General features: G+C 38.2%; 1 protein-coding gene across 2 annotated transcripts in view; it reads left to right on the forward strand.

The window, feature by feature from the left end:
- SFXN4 (sideroflexin 4) overlaps positions 1-14066 on the forward strand; it is an 83991-nt gene that overhangs the window by 22870 nt on the left and 47055 nt on the right. For both annotated transcript variants that reach the window (XM_053692668.1, XM_053692667.1), the window contains exon 5: positions 8014-8068. In XM_053692668.1, the coding sequence (XP_053548643.1) occupies positions 8014-8068 (55 nt within the window). The remainder of the gene's footprint in view (positions 1-8013; positions 8069-14066) is intronic.

Genomic DNA, 14066 nt, shown 5'->3' on the forward strand with positions numbered 1-14066 from the left:
CGCAAGGGAGAGAAATTCAATAGAGACAGACTTGATTATGAAACAAATCGAGTATATCAATGGCCATTTAACCAAAAGAATACCTGGAAGGCCAATTATGGTAAAGGAAGGAGGTGGAATAATAAAAAGAATATCAAAGAAGATAAGCAAAATCCAAAACCCATTTTGAAGAATAAAACATCTAAAAAAGTGGTTTTTTCATCAACTGAAGCGGAGTCATCTGAGCAGGAGCAAATAGAATCAGCAGAGTCTTCTTCTTCCCCCTCCCCCTCTTCTTCTCCTCCCTCTTCTTCCTCCTCTGTTTCTGCTTATTCCCTACAGGCTACCAGTGCTGATGATACTGAAAATGAGGGTCCATCCACGAGGTCAAAAGAGCCCAGAGAACAGAAGAGGAGTAGCAAGAAAGAGTCCAAGAGAGGTCCCAAGGTCCCTTTAAACGGGTCAGAAGGTCAAAAAACAAAAAGAAAAAAGAAATAAGGAGACAAAAACTGGGACTATTGGACTTAAGTGTCATTAATCTCTCTTCTTGTGTGTTGAATCAGGATCAAATTAATGTACTTAGTAGGGGTTTAGGTTTTGCACCCACAAGAGATTTTTCGCCATTTAACACATTAATAGATGTCAACAGGTTTGTTCGCAAGCTGACGCTAAAGAGATTCTTTGCTTTACAACATGACAACATTTCCAATATTGAGACACAGGTTAACACTCAGACACAATTAGAGGAGGAAGTATCCTTTCAGGATGCGTGTATGTTAAGTACCATGATAGACCTACAGAGCTCCCATGATGTATTGTCTGAGGAAACTGCTCCTAAAGGACCTAAAAAATATGGGTCTGATTTTTACCCCATACAGTTCAGGGGGGGTGCAGTAAATTTGTTCCAAAAGACAGTGGAACGTGAGATCCTGAGTCTATCACGGTCAAAAAAGAAGGTTAAAAACAATCTATCTAGGGCAGAAAAGTTGGCGCTGGACTCCCTCAAAGAGAATCAAAGTATTGTCATCAGAAACTCCGATAAGGGAGGTAATATTGTAATTTTGAATAAGACTGATTACTTGGATGAAGCCCAGCGCCAATTAAATGACCCTTGTACTTACACCCCTCTAAGTGGAAATCCAACTGTTATTTTCAAACGATAATTATTATCATTATTGGATGATGGTATCTTTCTAGGGGTGTTTAAACGTGAAGATGTGGAAGTACTTGTACCTGAATTCCCTATTACACCACTTTTTCACTATCTGCCCAAATTGCATAAAAATCCAATACGGCCACCAGGAAGACCGATAGTATCGGGTATTGGGTCCTTGCTTGAACCCCTTTCTGAGTGGCTGGACTCAATACTACAGCCGATAGTGAAAAAGTTGTTTAGTTATTTAAGAGACTCATCTCATTTGTTGGAAGGTCTAGAAAGTATTAGATGGGGCAGAAACTATTGTTGGGTAGTGGTTGACATTGTATCCCTTTACACGGCAATCCCACATAATATAGGGATTTTGGCAGTGAGATACTTTTTGGATAAATATACAGCATATGAAGAAGAGATTAAGGTTTACATTTGTGCAATTTTGGAGTTTGTACTTACCCATAATTTCTTGACATTTGATGGCAAGTTTTACCTTCAGCGTTGTGGTACGGCAATGGGGGCAAAATTTGCCCCCTGCTTTGCCAATCTATATGTAGGGTATTGGGAAGCCAAATATTTGTATAACAATGAAAATGTAACGTTCACTGGTAATATACGCCACTACAAAAGGTTCATTGATGACCTGATTATGATCATTGATGAGCCCTGGGATGGTAACGACTTTCAGAATTTTATAAACTTTCTTGACAATAATGAGTTGAGCCTAAGGTTTGTGGGAAGTTATAGCAGCCGATGTATTGACTTTTTGGATATAACGCTGGAGGGGGTGGCAGAGACCGGAATGGTAGTATCTAAAACTTTTCGCAAACCAACAGCTGGTAACACCATTCTACATGCGAGCTCGTGCCATCCCCCCCATCTAATTAAAGCAATTCTGAGGGGACAATACATCAGGCTGCGAAGGAATACTAATGATGATCAAATATATTCCCAGCAGGCGGATGAACTCACTGAGAGATTGACAGCCAGAGGTTATGATCCAATTAAATTGGAAAAGACCAAACATGATGTAGGAGTATTGAAAATGAGGACCTTAACTATGGGAAGTAAAGACTCTTCTCTGCAGTTCGATAACAGCATTGTTTTTACAACAGAATACACCAATCAGTTTTCTGATATAGTTGGAATATTGAAGAAAAATTTGTCTATATTAAGTGGTGATAATATTCTGCAAAATTATGTTTCTAACTGCAGATTTGTGTCCAAAAAGCCTGTAACTTTGGCCACTAAGCTAGCTCCCAGTATGGTTACGAGTAATGTTATTAATAGGGGAGATAATTGGCTAAAGAAATCTGGCTGCTTCAAATGTGGAGCAAGAACATGTTTGACATGTGATATTATGGAAAGGGCCACTACATTTAGGTCTCGAGTAGATGGACAGGAGTACAACATTTCATTTTATGCCAACTGCAAAACTAAATTCGCAGTGTATTTGTTGGAATGCAAGTTTTGCAAAATCCAATATGTAGGAAAAACGACGAGGGAGGTCAATGTGAGAGTAAGAGAACATGCTAATGATATCAAAAACTATTGTAAAGACTCCACAGTGGCAAGGCACTTTAACCTATTTCATTTTACTAATGAAGAAAATTTTAGGGTTAAAATTATTGATGTGGCAAACGTCCCTTTCAGAGGTGGGAATAGGTACAAAATTTTGGACAGGAAGGAGTTATATTGGATTTACCAACTTAAAACCAGAATTCCTGATGGCCTAAACCTTGAATGGGACATAAGCTACTTCATATAATTATTAAAAAAGTCCTAAAAAAGCTATTAAAAAGCTAGCATCTTGTATGAGGATAGTCTAACTATAGCCAGATAAAATAAAATAAAAGACAATAAAACAAAAGACAAAGGATACTATAAGAAGGAAACATGTAGCAATGTGACAAGTACCCTTTGGTTCCATATGTAAAGAGTTATATATATATTATTTTTTTTTAAATTTCCTACTAAAAAATACAGTTTATTACAAAAATTATCTAGATATATCTTAGTATCAAAAATAGTTCATGTCTGTTGTGGATCCATATTGTATATACCATAATATTTATAATAACATCTATAAAAACTTATTAAATATAATTCCCCAGAAGTTATGAATAGGGGACACGAGAAATAATTAATTACTCAGATACCATCCTGATTAAAGGTCATTTTCCAAAGTGACTCTGCAAATAAAATAAAATACAACAATTGTTCTTTCTACTTTGATTCAGTTTTAATGTATATTGGATAATGTAGACTGTAGCATATTTTATGTTAAATACATATACTTTTAATGTTTGTTTGTTTCACATTAAGGGGTTAAATATGCAATTAATATGTCCCAGTATAAGAGGGCCATGCTCAGGAACACCTGTAGTCTCTGCTGAAACGCCACTAGGGGGCGTGAAACGCGTCAGACGTTCTTTCCATGTCACACTTGTTTTGCCTGTAAGAGAATAAAGTGAGTTTTTTTGAATTTAATGCTGGTGCTGCCTTTTCTCTATTTTTTACTCTGCATCGGTAACCCTGCAAATCTATTTCAGCAGTGCCCCACTTGTGGGGCATGCAGAAATAGCGCGATCTCGCAATTTTGAGCAAGATCACGGCAAAGAGAAGCCCAGGACTGCAGCGACGTACAGGGTACGTCGCTGGTCCTTAAGGGCATAACAACGCTGGTCGTTAAGGGGTTAAAAAAGGGTGTACAGTATAATATGTATGGGTGCGGACAATTAAGGTGAAACCAATAGTGAGCAAAGATGCCAAAATTGCTTGTGTACGAAGCCCATCGAACAGCATAATTTATATTTACGTTGCAGCTGCATTAAGCTCCAGCAGTCTTGACTGTCAAGTGACTACTAAGATCTGCTCTGCCTGAGCTACAGGCATCTGTCTGCATATGGATATAGAGCGTGATCTGTGCTCCGGTTCCATATGAGACAAATGCCAGATCGTTTATGACATTAACTAAAAACAAGGCAGCACAGATTCACTGATTAGATTTTATTGCAATTAATTTTTGAGAACACCTTTTCTAAATTGTTCTGGTGACACATACAAGCGGAAAATTACTTTTACTTTTTTTCTTACTAATGGTATCACACTTGGGGCCTCCTCAGGGTAACCCTTGCCATGCACAACTGTAGCACATTGTGTGCATTGTGGACTTTGCTGACAACCAAATGGTTAAACAAATAGTTTGCTTATTCATCTTTAGTGCTACAAGTGAAACACAATGGTTTTGAAATATTCAGATTCTGTTGTTAATGTTACATTTATTTATATGGAATGTGTGATATTTAACTGAATCTGATTAAAGTGACACTCAGGTCAAATCAAACTTTCATGATTCAGATAGAGCATGCAATTTTAAACAACTTTCCAATTTACTTCCATTAACAAAATGTGCACTGTCTTTTTATATTTACACTTTTTGATTCAACAGCTCCTACTGAGCGTGTGCAAGAATTCACAGAATATACATATATACATTTGTGATTGGCTGATGGCTGTCACATGATACAGAGGGAGTGGAAATAGACATAACTGAAATTTGTTAGAAAACAAAAATCTACTACTCATTTGAAGTTCAGACTAAGGCATCTATTTATCAAGCCGTCAATTTACTTGCATTCAACGGCACCAATACGCTCGCCTAAGATCGCCTAACATCGCTGCCGCAGACCTGAATACGTTCTCCAAAATTACCAAAAAAGCTGTCAAAAAGCCACGCACCAAGTACGGGGCGATGAGCAGCGGACTGTTGCTAACTAACAGTCATCGATCTCGCTGCTCTTCGGCTTTTTCACAGCTTTATTGGTACCCTGTCACTAAACACCCACACTATACTATACTGTTTTACCCCCTATACCGCCGCTCCCGGAGCCCACCGCCACCTACATTATATTTATTAACCCCTAATCTGCCCCCCTACACCGCTGCCACCTACATTATACTTATTAACCCCTAATCTGCCCCCCCCTACACCGCCGCCACTACATTATATTTATTAACCCCTAATCTGCCCCCCCTACACCGCCGCCCCCAACTTCGCCGCCACTATATTAAATTTATTAACCCCTAAACCTAAGTCTAACCCTAACCCTAACACCCCCTAACTTAAATATAATTTAAATAAATCTAAATAAATATTCCTATCATTAAATAAATTATTCCTATTTAAAACTAAATACCTGTAAAATAAACCCTAAGATAGCTACAATATAACTAATAGTTACATTGTAGCTAGCTTAGGGTTTATTTTTATTTTACAGGCAAGTTTGTATTTATTTTAACTAGGTACAATAGTTATTAAATAGTTAATAACTTCCTAGTTAAAATAAATACAAATATACCTGTAAAATAAAACCTAACCTAAGTTACAATTACACCTAACACTACACTATAATTAAATAAATTCCCTAAACTAAATACAATTAAATACAATTTAAATAAAATTATCTAAAATACAAAAACAAACACTAAATTACAGAAAATAATAAACAAATTACAAGATTTTTAAACTAATTACACCTAATCTAATCCCCCTAACAAAATAAAAAAGCCCCCCCAAATAAAAAAAAGCCCTACCCTACACTAAATTACAAATAGTCCTTAAAAGGGCCTTTTGCGGGGCATTGCCCCAAAGTAATCAGCTCTTTTACCTGTAAAAAAAAAATTACAACCCCCCCCAACATTAAAACCCACCACCCACACAACCAACCCTACTCTAAAACCCACCCAATCCCCCCTTAAAAAAACTAACACTAACCCCTTGAAGATCACCCTACCGTGAGAAGTCTTCACTCAACCGGGCCGAAGTCCTCAACAAAGCCGGCAGAAGTGGTCCTCCAGACAGGCAGAAGTCTTCATCCAGACGGCATCTTCTATCTTCATCCATCCGGCGCGGAGCGGCTCCATCTTCAAGACATCCGACGCGGAGCATCCTCTTCATCCGACGTCTTCTTGAACAATGACGGTTCCTTTAAGTGACGTCATCCAATGGTGTCCCTTCAATTCCGATTGGCTGATAGAATTCTATCAGCCAATCGGAATTAAGGTAGGAAAAATCCTATTGGCTGATGCATTGATTGGAACAGCCAATAGAATGCGAGCTCAATCCTATTGGCTGATTGGATCAGCCAATAGGATTGAACTTCAATCGGAATTGAAGGGACACCATCTTGGATGACGTCACTTAAAGTAACCGTCATTGTTCAAGAAGACGTCGGATAAAGAATATGCTCCGCGTCGGATGTCTTGAAGATGGAGCCGCTCCGCCGGATGGATGAAGATAGAAGATGCCGTCTGGATGAAGACTTCTGCCCATCTGGAGGACCACTTCTGCCTGTCTGGAGGACCACTTCTGCCGGCTTCGTTGAGGACTTCGGCCCGGTTGGGTGAAGACTTTTAACAGTAGGGTGATCTTCAAGGGGTTAGTGTTAGGTTTTTTAAGGGGGGATTGGGCGGGTTTTGGAGTAGGGTTGGTTGTGTGGGTGGTGGGTTTTAATGTTGGGGGGGGTTGTAATTTTTTTTTTTACAGCTAAAAGAGCTAATTACTTTGGGGCAATGCCCCGCAAAAGGCCCTTTTAAGGGCTATTTGTAATTTAGTGTAGGGTAGGGCTTTTTTATTTTGTTAGGGGGATTAGATTAGGTGTAATTAGTTTTAAAATCTTGTAATTTGTTTATTATTTTCTGTAATTTAGTGGGGTTTTTTTTTGTACTTTAGATAATTTTATTTAATTGTATTTAGTTTAGGGAATTTATTTAATTATAGTGTAGTGTTAGGTGTAATTGTAACTTGTTAGGTTTTATTTTACAGGTATATTTGTATTTATTTTAACTAGGAAGTTATTAAAAATAGTTAATAACTATTTAATAACTATTGTACCTAGTTAAAATAAATACAAACTTGCCTGTAAAATAAAAATAAACCCTAAACTAGCTACAATGTAACTATTAGTTATATTGTAGCTATCTTAGGGTTTATTTTACAAGTAAGTATTTAGTTTTAAATAGGAATAATTTATTTAATGCTAGGTATATTTATTTAGATTTATTTAAATTATATTTAAATTAGGGGGTGTTAGGGTTAGACTTAGGTTTAGGGGTTAATAAATTTAATATAGTGGCGGCGAAGTTGGGGGCGGCAGATTAGGGGTTAATAAATGTAGGTGGGGGGCAGATTAGGGGTTAATAAGTATAATGTAGGTGGCGGCGGTGTAGGGGGGCAGATTAGGGGTTAATAAGTATAATGTAGGTGGCGGCGGTGTAGGGGGGCAGATTAGGGGTTAATAAGTATGGTGTAGGGGGGCAGATTAGGGGTTAATAAGTATAATGTAGGCGGTGGCGGGGCGGCAGATTAGGGGTGTTTAGACTCGGGGTACATGTTAGGGTATTAGGTGTAAACATTACCATAGGAATCAATGGGATATCGGGCAGCAGCGAACATGAGCTTTCGCTGCTTTCAGACTCCCATTGATTCCTATGGTATCCGCCACCTCCAGGGCGGCGGATTGAAAACCAGGTACGCTGGGCCGGAATAGTGGTGAGCGTACCTGGTAGAAATTTGATAACTAGCAAAAGTAGTCAGATTGTGCCGAATTTGCATTCGGAACATCTGTAATGACGTAAGCATCGATCTGTGTCTGACTGAGTCCGGCGGATCGTATGTTACGTTACAAAATTCTACTTTTGTCGGTCTGTATGGTTTGATAACTAAGGGGAATCAGGCTCGCCACAAATACGCTGCGGAATTCAAGCGTATTTGCGGTTGACGGCTTGATAAATAGATGCCAAAGTGCTAATGTATTGTCTTTTTATCATTAATTTGTTGATTATGCAAATCTACTGTATTTACTGGTCTTTTATTTTTTCAGGCATCTCTTCACCCAGATACTGGCAATATAATCCCTCCAATATTTAGACCTCCAGGTGAGATCCCAGAATCTACACAAGGAAAGGACATAAAAAAGCACATTTACAGTTTAAAACAAAACAAATATACAGGCTGCGCTTCTCTCACTTCAACCCAAGATCTGATTCATAAAGCTAATCAGCACCAATTCGTGATATGAAGTAATTTCTACCCTTTGAATATAAAATAGTTAAAAATCCTTGAATTAAAATAAGTAGTATACGCATCAAATCTACACCTAGGTGTGATAACGATAACTGTGTTAAACCAAATACATCCGTATGTGAAAAACAATGTTCAAATCCACATTTAAACATACATATCTTATTTATATATATATATTTTGCTCAAAATTGGCATATATAATACTGTACAAAAAAGTTGTAATACAGATTAGAAATAATATGTAATTGTGCAAACAATACTTCCCAAGTCCAAGGAAGGGTTTGAAGTTGTGGATAGGATGCTGCTCTGTCCAGAGTTGCAGAAATCTGTGCTCCTGCTCCCAAAATCGACACTAATAACAAAACAAGAAAGACAGAGCGCAACCTCCTCTGAACATAAAAGCAATTTATTCCAAAGATGTACTGACGACAAGACACATAAAAGTGTGCATAAACAGCACGTACATAAAACAAGTGAAAATGCAGGCACAAAAAAGTCACCAGTTAGATAAGTCCTCCGTGGGAGTTCTGAAGCTGCAAAGGTTTTTTTCTCTCCGCTCTTCTATGTGTCCACCATTTAGGAGCTGTTACCAGGAATCGTTTGGACGCCACCGGAAATGGATGTGATAGACGCAGCGTCACAGGCTCTCTGACTGAAGCCGCTATACGCTGTTCTTGTTCCTCTCTGGTTCAAACTTGCAAGACACTCTACGTGTTTTGTCGGGTTACGACCCGACTTTGTCAAGAGATGATTTCATCATGATAGATGTATCCTTTTTAAGCGTGGCGGGTTTGACGCGCCTCCAGTGTGAAGATTTCTGATTGGCTAATAATTAAAGCCTAACATACAGAAACACACATCTTTGAAGTCTTTCACAAAGCCGGCATGCTAAGGGTTAATGGTTCAATTCCATTCAATAAGAAAGATAATGGAGCCTGTGTTTCAGTATAAACTGACCCCCGGCAATTAGGGCTATTCATACAGGTTCCGGGAATTTATGTGGCCCGTATTAAGGAGGACGAATGTTCTATGTGAACAATAATGTCTCCTTATTGAACACATAGAAGAGCGGAGAGAAAAAACCTTTGCAGCTCCAGAACTCCCACGGAGGACTTATCTAACTGGTGACTTTTTTGTGCCTGCATTTTCACTTGTTTTATGTACGTGCTGTTTATGCACACTTTTATGTGTCTTGTCGTCAGTACATCTTTGGAATAAATTGCTTTTATCTTCAGAGGAGGTTGCGCTCTGTCTTTCTTGTTTTGTTACATTTACAGTTTGCCAGCATTGTTTTATGCAGGAGAAATGCACAGATGTTTAAATTGGGCAAGTTCTAGGCCTGCATGTGTCACTGAGAACAGGTCACATTTCTGCTCAGTAGACACTTTAAAATGAGTTCAGATCTTTACAAACAACTTTTACATATGAGTATGATTTATCGTCATATGGAGTATGTGTGGGATACTGATATAATCATTATAATTCCCCCCCTTTCCTGACTTTCTGATTAAGCCTTTCTACTTATAGGACTCTGGATATTTTTTTTTTTTTTTTTTTTTTGCTAGTGAACCACTAAATAATGTTTTTGTATAAAGGTGCATGATCTTTGATGTAACTGATTCCATGGGATCTTATACAGGCTAGTATATAAGAGTTACTTGGACACATACATGGGATACAAACAAAATTATATCTGCTATAAAAGCAATTTTTATTGGAGAAAAAAAGACATTCGCCTAGATTTAGAGTTTTGTCGGTAAAGACCCGCTGTGCTAACGCTCCTTTTTTTTCCAGCGCACCCTTAAGCCAACGCTGGTATTTAGAGTTGTCTGAATGGCTGCGTTAGGCTCTGAAAAGTGAGCGTTGAGCATAATTTGGCGCCACTTCAACCCTCAATACCAGCGTTGCTTACGGTAGCGGTAAGCTGGAAAAACGAGCTTGTGCACGATTTCCCCATAGGAATCAATGGGGCTGAGCTGGCCGAAAAAAACCCTTACACCTGCAAAAAAGCAGCGTTCAGCTCCTAACGCAGCCCCATTGTTTCCTATGGGGAAACACTTTCTAAGTCTACACTTAACACCCTAACATGAACCCCCGAGTCTAAACACCCCTAGCCTTACACTTATTAACCCCTAATCTGCCGCCCCCGCTATCGCTGACACCTGCATTTTATTATTAACCCCTAATCTGCCGCTCCGGACACCAACGCCACCTACATTATCCCTATGAACCCCTAATCTGCTGTCCCTAACATCGCCGACACCTATATTATATTTATTACCCCCTAATCTGCTCTCCCCAATGTCGCCGCCACCTACCTACACTTATTAACCCCTAATCTGCCGACCGGATATCGCCGCCACTATAATAAATGTATTAACCCCTAAACCGCTGCACTCCCGCCTCGCAAACACTATAATAAATTGTATTAACCCCTAATCTGCTCTCCCTAACATCGCTGCCACCTACCTACAATTATTAACCCCTAATCTCCTGTCCCCAACGTCGCCGCTACTATAATAAAGTTATTAATCCCTAAACCTAAGTCTAACTCTAACACCCCCCTTAGTTAAATATAATTTTAATTTAACAAAATAAATTTACTATAATTAAATAAATTTATCCTATTTAAAACTAAATACTTACCTATAAAATAAACCCTAATATAGCTACAATATAACTAATAGTTACATTGTAGCTATTTTAGCATTTATATTTATTTTACAGGCAACTTTGTATTTATTTTAACTAGGTACAATAGCTATTAAATAGTTAATAACTATTTAATAGCTACCTAGTTAAAATAATTACAAAATTACCTGTAAAATAAATCCTAACCTAAGTTACAAATACACCTAACACTACACTATCAATAAATTAATTAAATAAATTAACTACAATTATCTAAACTAAAATACAATTAAATAAACTAAACTATATTACAAAAACAAACAAACACTAAATTACAGAAAATAAAAAAGAAATTACAAGAAGTTTAAACTAATTACACCTAATCTAAGCCCCCTAATAAAATAAAAAAGCCCCCCAAAATAATAAAATGCCCTGTCCCAAAGTAATCAGCTCTTTTACCTGTAAAGAAAAATACAATACCCCCCCCCCAACATTACAACCCACCACCCACATACCCCTACTCTAAAACCCACCCAAACCCCCCTTGAAAAAAAACATATTCGGAACAGCCAATAGAATGCGAGGTCAATCCGATTGGCTGATTGGATCAGCCAATCCGATTGAACTTCAATCTGATTGGCTGATTGAATCAGCCAATCAGATTTTTCCTATCTTAATTCCGATTGGCTGATAGAATCCTATCGGAATTCGAGGGACGCCATCTTGGATGACATCCCTTAAAGGAACCGTAATTCGTCGTTAGTCCGTCGGTTGAAGAGGATGGCTCTGCGTCGGCTGGATGGAAGATGGCTCCGCTCCGCTCCGGATGGATGAAGATAGAAGACGCCACTTGGATGAAGACTTCTACCGGATGGAGGACCTCTTCTTGCCCCGCTTGGATGAAGACTTCTACCGGATGGAGGACCTCTTTTTGCCCCGCTTGGATGAAGAATTCGGCTCGGCTGAGTGAAGACGACTCAAGGTAGGGAGATCTTCAGGGGGTTAGTGTTAGGTTTTTTTAAGGGGGGTTTGGGTGGGTTTTAGAGTAGGGGTATGTGGGTGGTGGGTTGTAATGTTGGGGTGGTATTGTATTTTTCTTTACAGGTAAAAGAGCTGATTACTTTGGTGCAATTCCCCGCAAAAAGCCCTTTTAAGGGCTGGCAAAAGAGCGGATTACTTTTTAATTTAGGATAGGGTAGGGCATTTTATTATTTTGGGGGGCTTTTTTATTTTATTAGGGGGCTTAGATTAGGTGTAATTAGTTTAAACTTCTTGTAATTTCTTTTTTTATTTTCTGTAATTTAGTGTTTGTTTTTTTGTAATATAGTTTAGTTTATTTAATTGAATTTTAGTTTAGATAATTGTAGGTAATTTATTTAATTAATTTATTGATAGTGTAGTGTTAGGTGTATTTGTAACTTAGGTTAGGATTTATTTTACAGGTAATTTTGTAATTATTTTAACTAGGTAGCTATTAAATAGTTATTAACTATTTAATAGCTATTGTACCTAGTTAAAATAAATACAAAGTTGCCTGTAAAATAAATATAAATGCTAAAATAACTACAATGTAACTATTAGTTATATTGTAGCTATATTCGGGTTTATTTTATAGGTAAGTATTTAGTTTCAAATAGGATTAATTTATTTAATTATAGTAAATTTATTTAGTTAAATTAAAATTATATTTAACTTAGGGGGGTGTTAGGGTTAGGGTTAGACTTAGGTTTAGGGGTTAATAACTTTATTATAGTAGCGGCGACGTTGGGGGCGGGAGATTAGGGGTTAATAATTGTAGGTAGGTGAAGGCGATGTTAGGGAGGGCAGATTAGGGGTTAATACAATTTATTATAGTGTTTGCGAGCCGGGAGTGCGGAGGTTTAGGGGTTAATACATTTATGATAGTGGCGGCGATGTCCGGTCGGCAGATTAGGGGTTAATAATTGTAGGTAGGTGGCAGCGACGTTGGGGGGGGCAAATTAGGGGTTAATAAATATAATGTAGGTGTCGGCGATGTTAGGGGCAGCAGATTAGGGGTTCATAGGTATAATGTAGGTTGCGGCGGTGTCCGGAGCGGCAGATTAGGGGTTAAAAATTTTTATTATAGGGTTTGCAATGTGGGGGGCCTCAGTTTAGGGATTCATAGGTAGTTTATGGGTGTTAGTGTACTTTGTAGCACAGTAGTTAAGAGCTTTATGTTCCCGCGTTAGCCCATAAAACTCTTAACTACTGACTTTTTTTGACGGTAGGAGTCTTGTCGGTAGAGGCTGTACCGCTCACTTCTTTCAAGACTCGTAATACCAGCGTTAGGCAAATCCCATAGAAAAGATAGGATACGCAATTGACGTAAGGGGATCTGCGGTAGCCTCGAGTCGCGGAAATAAAGTGAGCGTTAGACCCTTTCCTGCCTGACTCTAAATACCAGTGGGCGTTAAAAAGCAGCGTTAGGACCCCTTAACGCTGCTTTTGACGGCTAACGCCAAACTCTAAATATAGGCGATTGGTTTTAAAACTGAATTCTGCATTAGTGTATTTAAATGTTGATCAGTCACATTACTCTTATTAGTAAGAATGCTTCTAGTAAAAGCTATCACTGTTTAAGCAGTATATGCACACACGCTGCAATGTCCTGTGCACCAGGAATGAAACAGCCTGCATTCATCATTTCAATAATATCTCAATTTGCATCCTACGATCCACAACCTACTTTCTGAGCAGGTTCTGTTTTTAAATGCTGGTACACGGGGCACATGCAGATAAAACAGTGATAGCTTTTACTAGAAGCATATTTGCTTCGACAACTATATTGAACAAAATGATTCTATTAAAAATTGAAATGCACTTACATTTTGACTGCTATGTTCCTTTAAAAATGAGAGATGGAATCAGCTTAAAATATATGAACATCTATGGCTGTCTGGTGCATTTTGGCTATATATTTATGCATTACTCCAAGACATAAGGCTAGTTCTCTTGTACAGCCTGTGTGGGTTGCACGTGCACATAAATGGGATCCCTGCATGGACACTACTGGGCAGTACTCTTATCTGTATGTGTGTATAGACATATTGTAAGAGTATGAAACCTTTGCTAGAACCATTTCACTTATACATGTGTATTGCAAAATGCTTCTACTGAAAATGTAAATGCTTTCATGTGCAACTCCTGCCAAAATCTGTTTCCTGTGTCATTTGTATTGCAAGTCTCCCTTTTGGTATG

Source organism: Bombina bombina, chromosome 9 (genome assembly GCF_027579735.1).
Source record: "Bombina bombina isolate aBomBom1 chromosome 9, aBomBom1.pri, whole genome shotgun sequence".
Classification (NCBI taxonomy): domain Eukaryota; kingdom Metazoa; phylum Chordata; class Amphibia; order Anura; family Bombinatoridae; genus Bombina; species Bombina bombina.